This window comes from Pseudopodoces humilis, chromosome 1, assembly GCF_049639895.1.
Source record: "Pseudopodoces humilis isolate 2021_Gansu_Grassland_sample_001 chromosome 1, ASM4963989v1, whole genome shotgun sequence".
Taxonomy (NCBI): domain Eukaryota; kingdom Metazoa; phylum Chordata; class Aves; order Passeriformes; family Paridae; genus Pseudopodoces; species Pseudopodoces humilis.
The window spans coordinates 84,543,300-84,555,874 of NC_142200.1; the positions used below are offsets into that span (position 1 = coordinate 84,543,300).

Genomic DNA, 12,575 nt, shown 5'->3' on the forward strand with positions numbered 1-12,575 from the left:
AGTTCCCTGCTGCTGTGTTAGACTTGCTTGTAAGGCTAGACAACCAATTAAGAAATTAGTTCATGTTAAACTTTCTTTTCCTGGTACGCCAGCAAACTGATGATGTGGTTTTTCTGGTGGAACAAGAGAGTATTCTTTACATGTTTTCTGTTACTGGTGAATATATAAACCGGTTCGGGCTGCGTGAGCTTAGTGCATCAGCAGCAGTACAGCTACCTCGAGCAAGTGGTTTTAATTGAACTTATTCATGTTAAGGTGTTTGGGTAAGTGTGTCTGTTTTTCTTAATTCCGAGGTTTAATTGGCACCGTCATTTTTAGAGACCATCTGTTTACAAGACATTCCTTATATTAACACGCTGTCTGAAAGCTGAGAACTTAAATTCTATGCAGAGAGATCAGAGAGATTGTTTTGTTGTGGTTTTTGTGAAAATAACATTGCTACACTCTTGCTGGTGTTTTTTCAATAAAATATGTTTTAAATAGCAATGCCTGTGACAATTTTGACTTAGCCTTCTTGACATACTTTTTTTTTTTTTTCCAAATAAAATGCAAATGTGTTGAATATCACTTAAAAGCTCCTGAAATCCCAGGAACTATGTGAGACACATTTTCTCAGGGTCTTCTGCCATTTTCTTTTTATTCTGTGTAGAATTTCTGTAAGATAAAGAATATATATAATCTTTTCTTAATCTGAAGAAGAATTTTTTTAAATTTTTTTTTTTTTACTTCATTCTGTAAGGGGGCTGGATTGTTTTCCTGAATGCTGATTAAAAGCTTTAGTTTTTTGCTTTCTCACTATTGTGCATTTTTACTTCTTTCAAAAGGAAAAATCTTTCCACAAATTCTTGTTCAAACTCACTGTAGATCTTGTGATGACAGTGGATAATATACTTAAATCACAGCAGCAGATTCTATGTTGCTGAAAACTCATCGGTTTTAAAGCTGTCATAAAGATGAGTTGTGTTTAATAAATGGTGTAAGAGTTAAATAGCAAACAGAATCGTAGCACAGCCTGATGATAGGAAGGCTGAGTTCACTGACTCAGTTAATACAGTGTGTCAATCACAATTGTGAGTGATGTACCAAATTGGATCCACTTACTTATGTGTCTTATACTATGAACAGTAAGATGATGAGTGAAAGAACTGACAGTTATTTTGGTAATGATAATGCTTCAGTGAAAGGCCACAGGAAATGTCTTTAAAAACCTTTAAAGAATTGGAAAGAACTTCTTTCAGAATGAACTAAAACCCAATACTGTCACCTATTGGAAGTTTGTGATAAGTTTCACTTTATATTACTCTTTAAGCCCCAGATGTTGAAGTAAAAGGATTAGGTATATCTTTTCTGCCATGCTGCTCTGACACCAGAATAAATGTGCTTCGAATAGTTTTTGCTTTGTGTTACTCCTGAATCTGAGTATTTCAGTGTTACAGCTGGTGGTCGTCCTCTGTGACCTTCCTGTTATTTTAAGTGAATGTATGTATCAGTGGAAAAGATCAACAGTATAAACTCAAATGCTGGGATTCTCACTACAAAATTCAGCATGAATTAGCAAGGGAGGTTTAATCTCAGTATAAGAAAATATTTTTTTGAATTGTGAACAATCAATCACTGAAGTAAGCTCCCCGGTGATGCTGTAAAGTTGCCATCACTGGAGGTTTTCAACACTGAACTGGACAGGGTGCTAGATAATCTCATCCTGGCTCCCCTTCCCATGAAAAGTTGGACTAGATGGTCTTCTGAGATCCTTTCCAACCTGGGCTGTTCTATAATTCTGGGAATTTTGATTTAAGTTTATTTGTTACAGCTCAGTTGAGCAATGCTGAAATAATTTTTAACTACTTTCAGTAATGTCTCTATAAGGTGAATGCATAAAGCAGCAATTAAGACTTTAAAAAAGTTATTGGCAGTACATTAAAAAAAAATCATCGTAGTCCTCCTATTCTTCTTACATGTTTTTCAAAATGCATGTTAGACTCCAAGTATCCATCTCCATCAGATTAGATCCTCACTTAGATTTGTGAATAGTGACCTACATGTGGACAGGAACTCAAAGTAAAAAATAATTGTTTGATACACTGGAAAATATTTTATGGGTTTGTAGTTATGTATAAATAAGGACATTTACAAAGGAAACGTGCCATTAGTTCATCTGATTGCTGATGGATGGATTCTCTCTACCTGAACTCCTTAGAAGCAAAACAGCTAAGTAATAGTTGAACTCTCTGCCCCTTAACTGCTTCAACTAGACACAAAATAAACTTTTGCTGTTGAAAAGTGTATTTAGGACATACACCAGCAAAAAAGCATGGGCAATGTCATTAATGGCATGAATACATATTTATCCATGGCTTTCAAGCAACTAATTGTAGGGCATTAATTATAAACAGAAAGATAGAGACCAAAGAATGGCATTTTCCCCATGGTACTTGTGGTTTTGGCTTTGCTACAGGAGTCAATGGTGGTATTGAATGCCATTGATACAGATGAACAAAGAGTCTAAATAAAGCAAGATTAAGAATGTTTTTGTAAGATAACATTTGTGTCACTGAATTAAGTTAGAATTCTACATGTAGTATGCAGCTTCATGTCAACTGATGTGCAAAATTATTCTAACTTTTGGGTTTTTTCCCGTCTGCCCAGGCACCGCATTGCTCCACAGCCCCATGCTAGACCTGGACAGTGATGTGCGTCCATCGCCAATCGGCCATCTCAGTCAAACTGCTTCATTGAAAAGGGGCAGCAGCTTTCAGTCTGGCCGTGATGATGGTAGGCATCTGTTCTATTTGAAAAAAAAAGCTGCAGCCTCCACTGTTCACTGTGTGGTGTAGTCAAAAAACTCAAATGAAAACCCACACTCTGTGTGTTTGTTTTGGATTGTTACAAAATACAGTTCTTTCTTCTTGCACATCTCTGTTGCTTACTAAAGAAGTCCTCCATGTTTTCTGCAAGCAAAGAGCAGTTCATAAAATTCAAGTTCAAAATTTGCTTCCTCAAGTAGTGAAAGTCTCTTTCTCTACAAAACCAGGTCTTTTCTCTTAAAATAGCCACCTACTGCCTACTATGCTTTGCATGTTATATCTTTTGTGTGTGTTTGCTAAGATGGTTCTCTTTGCATTTGCACCTTCTGTGACTTCACATATCTGGCTCTCTGATTCTTTAAACCCAAAAAGGCAAACAAAATGTTTGACTAAGCTCAAGCAGTCTGTCTGTCCACAACCAGCTGAGGCCTCTGTTTTAAGTGTCCTCAATACCCTTGTCCAAATAACTTCTCAGGAATCTTGCAATGGTGACATCACAGGAGACAGAAAGCATGCTTTTCACAGAACAAATAATTCGTTACTGAAATAGCTGTCTTACTGTTATCCTTGTCATTTCTCAGCCCAAAGCCTTGCATGGAGGTGATTAACAGGTGTTAGAAAGCAAAACACTAAATTGCTGGTTGTTTTTGAATGCCATCCATTGACAATAAGAATGCCACTCTTTTGCTTAATGTAGCAAGCAACACCCAAAATCTAGTTTGCATGAGCAAGGACTTAATTGCATTTATGGCTGAAAATTCCAGTTGTTATTTTCCTTTCAGAGTCTTAGTTATGGATCTGTTACATTTTACAAACTAAAAAAGGTAAATTTTGAGCAAGTTTTGCATATTTTGTAGACACCAATTTAAACCAAGATTCAAAGGAAAACTCTAGAATTGGAGCACTATAGTAATCCATCCCATTTTCCTAGAGGTAGAATGAGTAGCCTCTGAGTTGAGTTCCTTGTGCTTAGGTGCACATGACCACTGATAGCTCTGCCGTCCTTGTTCCTCTCTAAGTGGAGAGACAAAGCAAACCTACAGTTTGGGACACCCGTGCAAGAGCTGCTATTCCAAATGTGCTGTGATGTGTTCTGTTTTCAGTTTGTTTGTGGGTCTTTTTAGTTTGTGGTAAATTTAAGGAATGGCTTTTTTGTGATTTGGCGCATTTGGGGTTTTTTTCTCCAATATGTTTGACAATGATTGTCCAAGATATTGGTTAAAGAAATTACTAAGATTTTAAAACTGCAGCATTCAAATAACATTCAGTTCTTGCTTGAGCATATGTTCATGATAATATGTAAACGATAGACAATAGCTATAGTTTCATCTTGAGAATGGTATTGCTGAGATAATAGAATCAATGCAATAAAATACAGATTGGAGCTTTCTCTAGCAACAAAGTAAAAATATCTTGAATTTACGTCCATAACTTTGATACGATGTGCAGTAGCTTATTCTAAGAGGTATCTGCTGTCTGAAGGCTTGGTACTAAGCCTGAAATATTCTTCCTCGATGGGAAAAGAGTTTCATAGATTAATTAAATCTTGCCAGTATGTTTCCAGTTACCAAAAGACATTCCTGATTAATGGTGCTGGAGCTTTTGGCAAAGATTAAATGGTTTCTCAAAGGAACTGAATTATTTTGTTAGAAATTGGGGTTTGTAGAAGTTACAGAGCCTCTACTGCTATAGCTCTGTTGACACAGCTTCCTGACATAGTCACTGGTGAAAGTATCTTATCTGTGTCCACACTAGGAGCTTTCCTAGTTGAGCTTTGACGTTCTCATGACTCCTGAACAGATTATATCACTCTCAGTACAGTTGCACTTGAGTTATGTCAGACCCTCTTTCCAAATTTTGGGCTTCCGTTATGATTTTAATTTCAAATATTTTATTTCAAATTTATTTCAAATATCCAAATATTTCAATTTCTAATATGATTTTAATTTCAAATACTATTTCTAATTGGTAAATTCTAATTACAAAATGCCTAAACTTTTTGGCCATGAGAAGAAGCGGATAGGGCAGATGTTCAATTCTACAGTAAAGAAATGGAGCAATATGTGATTCACACCTCCACAGATGGAAGCTGCTGAAGGCATGCTGTACTTTGATGAGATTCAAGACTGTCTACCAACACAATAAAATAGTGAGGCTCTGGTGAAACCTACTAGTATGTAATGTGCTATTAGGCAACTATTTTTCCTAACTGGTGAATTCCTGTTGTGTGTAGGCAACGTTCTGTAGCAAAGTTGATATAAAAATATACTTCATGCATTTTTCTGCATTTCCACAGTGTTACATAGGCTGATAGTATATTTTTAATTTATCATTTGTACATGACCTCAGTTTATACATAAAAAACAAACATCAACAAACACGTCATTCTAAAGTGTTTTGGGGGCTTTGGCTATTTGTTTTGGGGTTTTTCAAAAAATGTATGATTTCTTTGTCCAAAGCAGACTGTAGTTCCTGAAGTGAGATACAGGTCTCTTACCACTTTTGTGCTTGATACCCTGTTTTGTTAAGCCACTGTAATCATGAAGGTTTCAACAGAGAACATAGATGGTTATGGAAGAATATATCACAAGGTTTCCTTTATTTTCTGTGTTAATGAGTACTTCTGCCTCTGTTCAGCTTTCTCTTTACCCCCTTCCATCTATTGCAGAGGAAACTGAATAAAGTTATCTGTTACCGAGATTTCATATGAAACTTTTCTAATGTCTTGATTGATTTCACATTACCTTACATTTTAGACTGGTCTGAAGACAAAAGACTGTCTGAATGGATTTTAGGTGGATTGCTTTAGATAACCCCACAAGGGGAACTATTCTGTAGATACTCTCATAGTGCTAGCACCTTGTAAGCATACAAGAGGAGAAGAAAGAGCTTTTATGTGTACAGATTGTGTACACATATATGGACTGGGCTTTAAATTTTTTTTAATTTTACCCAAAAGGTTTTATATATGCTATATAGTCATTTGTGTAATACAGTGCAAAAGCAAGCTAGAAGTACATTCTTGTTATTTTTAAAAATGTTAATGTTGCTTTTTCCATCTCCTCTCCCCCTTTTAGCTTGGCGATACAAAGCTCCTCAGCAAGTTGTATTTGTTGAAAAGTTGACAAAACTTGTTGTAAGTCAGCTGCCCAACTTCTGGAAGCTCTGGGTTTCTTACGTGAATGGAAGTTTATTCAGTGAGGTATGAATTCTTTTATATAAAGGACTTAAAAGTAACAAGGGTCTGTAATAATTATATTTGAAATATTATATTTCACTGGTAGAAGTAATGACTTATTTTAGTAAGAGATGTTTCTTTTTAAAAGAATATAAGTATACAGTGGAATTACGTTGAATTCTGGCAGTGGGGATTGTGTGTGTGGCTGTGGCTGTGTTCCAGTTACTGGACTCAATAATATCAATAATGTGTACTTTCTCCTCTTACTCATAGCAAGCCCTTCACTGGTGATCTGAAGAAATAGCACATTGCATGAAGAGTAGAGATATGTAAAAGGCAGAGTAATGCAGAAAAATATTGTTTCCTTTCTTTGGAAAAGGAGTACTCATTTCTTGAGTTTGAATTATTTGGAAGTGAGGTTACGTTCAAGACCAGAGTTATGAAATAACCAAGGCACAGAGCAGAATTCATGGATACATTGTAGGGAGTCTAGTCTGCAAAGTTAGTCAGCTTGCAGCTACCTGTGCTACTACTCCTTCTTTCTCAGATGATCTGATTTTTTCAAAACATGCAAATGTAATCCTGATAATCCAAGAAGAAGGGGAAAAACAAAAGTAATGATTTATGACACATGCTGTTTTTATATGCACACTCTTTAACAGATTTTGAAAGGATACCTCTCAAAATTAATTTTTGATAAATTAATTAATTTGTAGTCTACTATGTTCTGCTGTGTTTAAGTTCTGAAGTCATCACATCTATCTACTGTTCTTCGCAGCTTTAGTAGATAAAACAAAAGCCTTTGAAAAAGAACATTTGGAAGTTTATGTTCTTATTTTCCATTTCTTTAACCAAAGAATTAATTTATCCATTTATTGCCACTGTTTTTAAATCAATATACTGTTTTCATATGATGGTACTGATAGGTACTATAGCCCTTTACATGTTGAACACAATGTACAGAGCATTATAGCTTCAGTGAAATAGCTGCTATGTGTGATCCTCATATTGCATGATAAAAATCAAAAGAAAGATATGACATGTACATATAATGTTCAGTAAAGGAAGTAAAATCAAGAATAAACCTTAGTACTGTTGACCTTCACAAAAATAGTTTATTTTATAAGGGAAATGACAACCTTTCTTTTTGACACCAGTACTGTTGAAAATTAAACTTTACAAATTCACCTGTTAAGTTACTGTGTTATTTTTTTTAATGTCTACAATGAAATAGAAAGCAGTTTCTAGAGAAACAAGGACCTGAACTGTAAACAAGGTTAAGAAATCTTGCTTATGAAAATAACTGCAAGTGGAAAATGTAGTGGTCTCCTGTCCTCCCCGAACAAAACATTGTTTCATTGTATTTAAAAAAGAAAAGGTAGTTTTCTTGTTAGCCTATAAGGTTAACATACGCTCTTCTATGTTTGGGCCTTATTCTGAGAAATTAATCCCCATACATTTGATTTCTTCCACTCCTCTGGTCCTTACAGAAACCCCACAAATTTGTGGGGAGATAGGAAGGAATCCATTCCTCCTGTGTGTTCTGCATGCCACAGTCAATTGAGGATGAGTGAGAGGAGGGGATGACATAAGCTGGAAGACTTCTAGAGCACCTAAGAATATCTCTCATCACAGTGCATTCAAGACTGAAAGTTTGTGTTTTGCTGTCACAAACAGTACATATTTTAATTGTCCATGAAGAAAATTCTATTACCATGTTGCTTGCTATTTGTCATTATTCAGGAACAAGGTGATTGCTACATTTTTTTTTAAGAAGCACCCTATAAAAATGCTATACAGGGTTATTTCAGTTAGCTTATTTAAATCTTCAAGACATTTAAAAAATGTAGAAAGAGAATCTCCATATATGCATTTCAAGATGTGTTTTATGTTGTTCAGTTTGTAGGGTTTTGGCAGTTTTTCAGAACTTTTTAGTTCTGAAAGGTTAGCTGTATGCCTTAAAATATCGTCAGTTAAGATGTATGTGGTATTTCAACAGTTTGAAAAGTTGAGTTCTTTGAATCACTCGAGGTGAAGTCACAAATGTGAGTAGTAACCGTTGATCTTACCACAAGATAGTTTTGGTCTGTCTGTGCAGGAAAGGTTTAAGATTGGTCTTCACAAAACCACTGAAAATTTTAAAAAAAATGATATCACAGATCTATGAATTGCTCTGTTTAATCCAGCTGTAAACCAGTCTGAATTTAAAGTTGCTATCTGAAGTTTCAAGGAATATAACTTACTTTCTTTTTAATGCTTTAGAAAAGAGAAGTGGGAATTAAATGCAGTAATAATTTAAAGGTTGTTCTCCTTGACTGAAATGGTATAATTCAGAGCTTTAACATAGAAGAGTTTCATAGCTATGTATTTTCCAAAACTGTTAAGCAGTTCGATTTTTCTCTAATTTTTGATCACTTACAATTATTTGTCTTAAAAATCTTACATGCTTTAACTAAAGAAGGATTTTGAAAAACATTCATTAATTTCAAATTAATTATTTGGAAGTAAACTGACTGATTGACTTTGAGGACACTCCTGTCATGTTATTGCACATCTTGTCCAGTAGATGTTGCTGTACAAACATAAAATAGGAGATAGTTTCTAAGTATAAAACTTGACATCTGCACTTCACCTAGGATTTGAAATAACTTTTTCAATGTAATTTATTCTACTGAGATCTCAGTACTCTCCACAGAAGGGTAGAACTACAAACAGGAAGACTATTAGTCAAATCATGTTTTTCTTCAACTGTAACTGTCTCATGCAAAGTGTTCCTCTGTTCTCAAAGAAGTGACAATAAAGATGCTGCTTATTTTGCAGTCTCTTTTACAATTAGTTGAATTATTTGAAGAGCATTGTAACAAATACTGTTCCTAAACCAAACAAAAACCTTGCAACTCTTTCCCTCATATCATGCATGTCCAAATTACCTTCATTGCAAAAATTGTCTCCCACTTCACAGTGATGTCTTTCTCTGGTCAGCTCCTGAGCTAAAAAAATACAGTTTCTTTATATAAACTTGATGTACAAATGGAAATGTTTTAGGCCTCACTAACACTGCAGTGAGAAAATTTCAACCTCAGGAAGTTTGTACTGCTTGAGCTGCACTTACGTTTGTCTCTGACTTAGTCTTAAGCACACATTTTTCCTCAAAATTATACATTAGGGTACTTACCTACAGTAAGTTGAGTTTATTGAGATATATATATTGCATTTGCTTAGTGAAATGCCCTGAGTTAGTTTTTATAATTACATCATAAACTCACCAGTTTTCACTTCTTCACTTTGAAACCCCCTTTTTCAGAATTATTTTAACAGTGGTTATAAGACACTTACACTTTTCAATTTTCTCATTTTCACAAGACTGCTGAAAAATCTGGCCAAATGGAAAGATCGAAGAAAAATGCTAGGCAAAGACAAAATGATTTCAAGGTAAGTAGTTGGGCGAGATGTGGTGGGGAGAACCTTAATTTCTTTCATTTGTCCTTCATGGCAAGATACTTTAGTATCACCTTGAAAAATAAGATTTTTTAAATAATTTGTGTGCCCTCATACCTCCTTCTCCTCTCTTCTCTACCATACGGAGCCACCTGTAAATCTAACGTTTCTACCTGATGTATGTAGCAAGTACATGGCTGGTTAAGCATTTTGGTAGAGATTTTTCCTTGATTTTTCTTTCCCTTTTTTCTGATGCAGAAAATGATTCAGGAAGTGATGCACTCTCTGGTAAAACTTATTCGTGGAGCCTTGCTTCCATTCAGCCTCAGAGAAGGAGAATTAAGACAGTATGGTGGCTGGGAGATGAAATCTGAACTTTCTGGCCAGTGGCTAACACATGTTATTCAGACTGTAAGGTAAATGGATCTCTGGTCCCATAAAATCATTCCATGCATGGAATATGTGTGCTCTAAGAGAAAATGTTTTGTTCATTGCATTAAATGTGCTGAATTTTGAGAATGTTAACATTTTCAAAAAAAGCAATTTTTTTTGCAATCCTAATGTCAGATTTAGGATTCTATGTGCAAGTGTAATTAACATGTATTAACATGTAAGTCTCATGGTATAGTCTTATATAATAATAATATATTCATTTGTTCCCATAGCAACTTATGAAAATGTTTGAACAAAATACTTGTCTGGCACAGCATAGAGCATAGACACTCAGTGAATGAAACACGATTTGATTCTTTAGGGTAGAAAGCAGTTATTTGCTGCATTTGCTACATGTCTTGCCATCTTTGCCAAAATGGGTGAAAATATGCTTTTCACTGTAGTTATTGTTAGTTCATAATTAACCTTAGATCATAATTTATATTAAAGTTGTTTAATGGAAGGTGATACTCCTGCTTATAATGTCATTCTGCTTATATTTTTTTATAAAATTAATAATGTACATTTCACTGATTGCAAAATGACTCACTAATATACAGAATTTGCTTGCATTTTTCTATGGGGCCTACAAGAATTGTCATTATCTTTTGAAAAGTAACTACTCCTTTTGAGTAATACCTGAGTATGATACTGTACTTTTTATCTCAAGTTTTCTAAGCAGGTAACAGGCAAAGCACGGCTGAAGAAAAGAAAGGGGTATAATCATGTATAAGATGTTCTTAGTGCAGCTGGGGCGATACACACCTGTTGTCAAGTCTGTTTAACACTTCCACTCTGTTGTCACTTAAATTATCTGTACTCTAACCACACAGAAATATATTTCCATGGAAGTTTGTTATTCTGGCTGAATTTTATGGAATGCTTTCAATTTAAGAAGGCGCTGACTTGATGAAAAGATATGAAGTGTACCAGTGTTGTCCTTTTATGAGAAGCAAGCCATGAGTTTCACTCAAATTATAAAATTCTAGGCTTAAATGCTTGCACTTCTGTAATACTGACCTGGATATGTAAGCAACAGCTCTCTAAAGATTAGTTGTGCTCCTGCCATCTGAGATAAGATCCAGGCTGAGGCTACAAACTATGTGAAGGCTCTCTTTCAGAGAATCTTCTTTTTCTTTCTGGGCACTACCCTTGTAATGAACTGAGAGCTGGGGAAATACTCTCTTCCCTCCTACTCCTTTCCTCACCTTGTTTTCTTAGTGATGACACTTGAGCAAAGTGGACTAGACTTTACTGAAAAGTGATCAAAACTAGAGAAGGAAAGAGGCATCTGGAGAAGAGGAATGGAACATGTCATCATAGGGTACTGATCAGCAATGTCCAGGTCAGAAGTTTATGCAAGTGCTGCAAGTACATTAATTTTCAAGCCCACACACTTTGATAGTCTGGCAAAATTCTTGTGACTCACTAATGATGAAGGTAGGCTGTTCCCAAGAAGAGTCTACACATTGCCTAAGACCTTTATTTGTTGCAAAGTTATGTAATACCTTAAGCCTTATTTTCACAGTTCTTAAGTAAAATTATTATGATGCATATGATAGAATTTTACTCTTTTCTGTCATTCATCTTGTCAATCACAAATGATTTACCGTTTTCTGCTTGTATTTAAGAGAAACTCACAGTATTAGATTACAAGGAATTGCTGTTAGATCTGTGTGGTCTTATTCGTTCAGCTTGTGTGTCTCACACAGCTGATATCACACATACATATTTGTGTGTATCAAATAGGTGGTAGCACAGTCTTTCTCTTGTACCCCATCCTGTCATTGCCCAGTATGAATAGGTTCCAGAGAATAAATTACAACTATGCAATCAACTGAGCCTTTGCTGGCAAGACTTTTCCGTTTCTATAAAGGTACGAAAGGTTTGTATTCATTAGGATGTATTATAAGAGAAAAATTACATGTATTATAAGAGAAAGGTCTTAGGGATGTGACAGCTGTGTGCTCAATGGAATCAACTCTAAAGTATAGGACTTCTGTGCAGTCTAAAGTAACTTAAATTTCTCACAGATGAGGATTTGCATTCTGTTTCCTGGCTGAGATAGTACAGATTTTTCTAATCTACTAATTCAGTAGTTGTGCTGGGTGGAGAGCAGCCTGGTTAATGGTGGGGATTTAGTGGTTTGTGCCCAATACCGCGGGTATGGAACTGGAGCCTACAGGTGGATGATTGGAAATGTTCCACTTGTTTGCTTTGTGCTTTCCTATTCCTCCACCTCGCACTTTCTATTACCTGTGCTTTCCCCAGTATTAGCAGTAGGGCAGATGGCAGTGACTACCTTTGAATTGTCCTTGCTTACATATCCAGGAGTCGGATAAAAGCAGTGAACATCCCTCTGTGCCCCTGACTAGGTATGAGTGCAGCTTTTTAGTTGAAAGCTGAAATCCTAGTTCTTGCAAGTAGCTGTTGTGTTACTGTTTATAAAGGAAAAAAAAGAGATTAATGTCTCCATCCTCACCTGTAGTACAAGTGTTTTGTGCCTGGTCAGACTGGAAGCAAAACAGTGAATTAATTTACTCTGTACATGATGCTGTAGCTGTATATTGGCTCCTTGAATATATAGATTCTTAGCAATCTGCACAGTCACATCACCATTTTCTGGCAGCTAAATCACTGTTACTGTCTTCATGCAAGTTAAAAACATCTCAGAAACCCAGTTGTGATCTTGTATTTGGCCTAGGCATTCATCTAAAAACAAA

At 35.5% G+C, this 12,575-nt stretch overlaps 1 protein-coding gene across 2 annotated transcripts in view; it reads left to right on the forward strand.

The window, feature by feature from the left end:
* Positions 1-12,575, forward strand: part of EXOC2 (exocyst complex component 2) — a 125,572-nt gene that overhangs the window by 61,954 nt on the left and 51,043 nt on the right. For both annotated transcript variants that reach the window (XM_005526452.3, XM_088063939.1), the window contains 4 exons: positions 2,647-2,772; positions 5,882-6,006; positions 9,346-9,414; positions 9,679-9,836. In XM_005526452.3, coding sequence (XP_005526509.1) covers positions 2,647-2,772; positions 5,882-6,006; positions 9,346-9,414; positions 9,679-9,836 — 478 coding nt within the window. The remainder of the gene's footprint in view (positions 1-2,646; positions 2,773-5,881; positions 6,007-9,345; positions 9,415-9,678; positions 9,837-12,575) is intronic.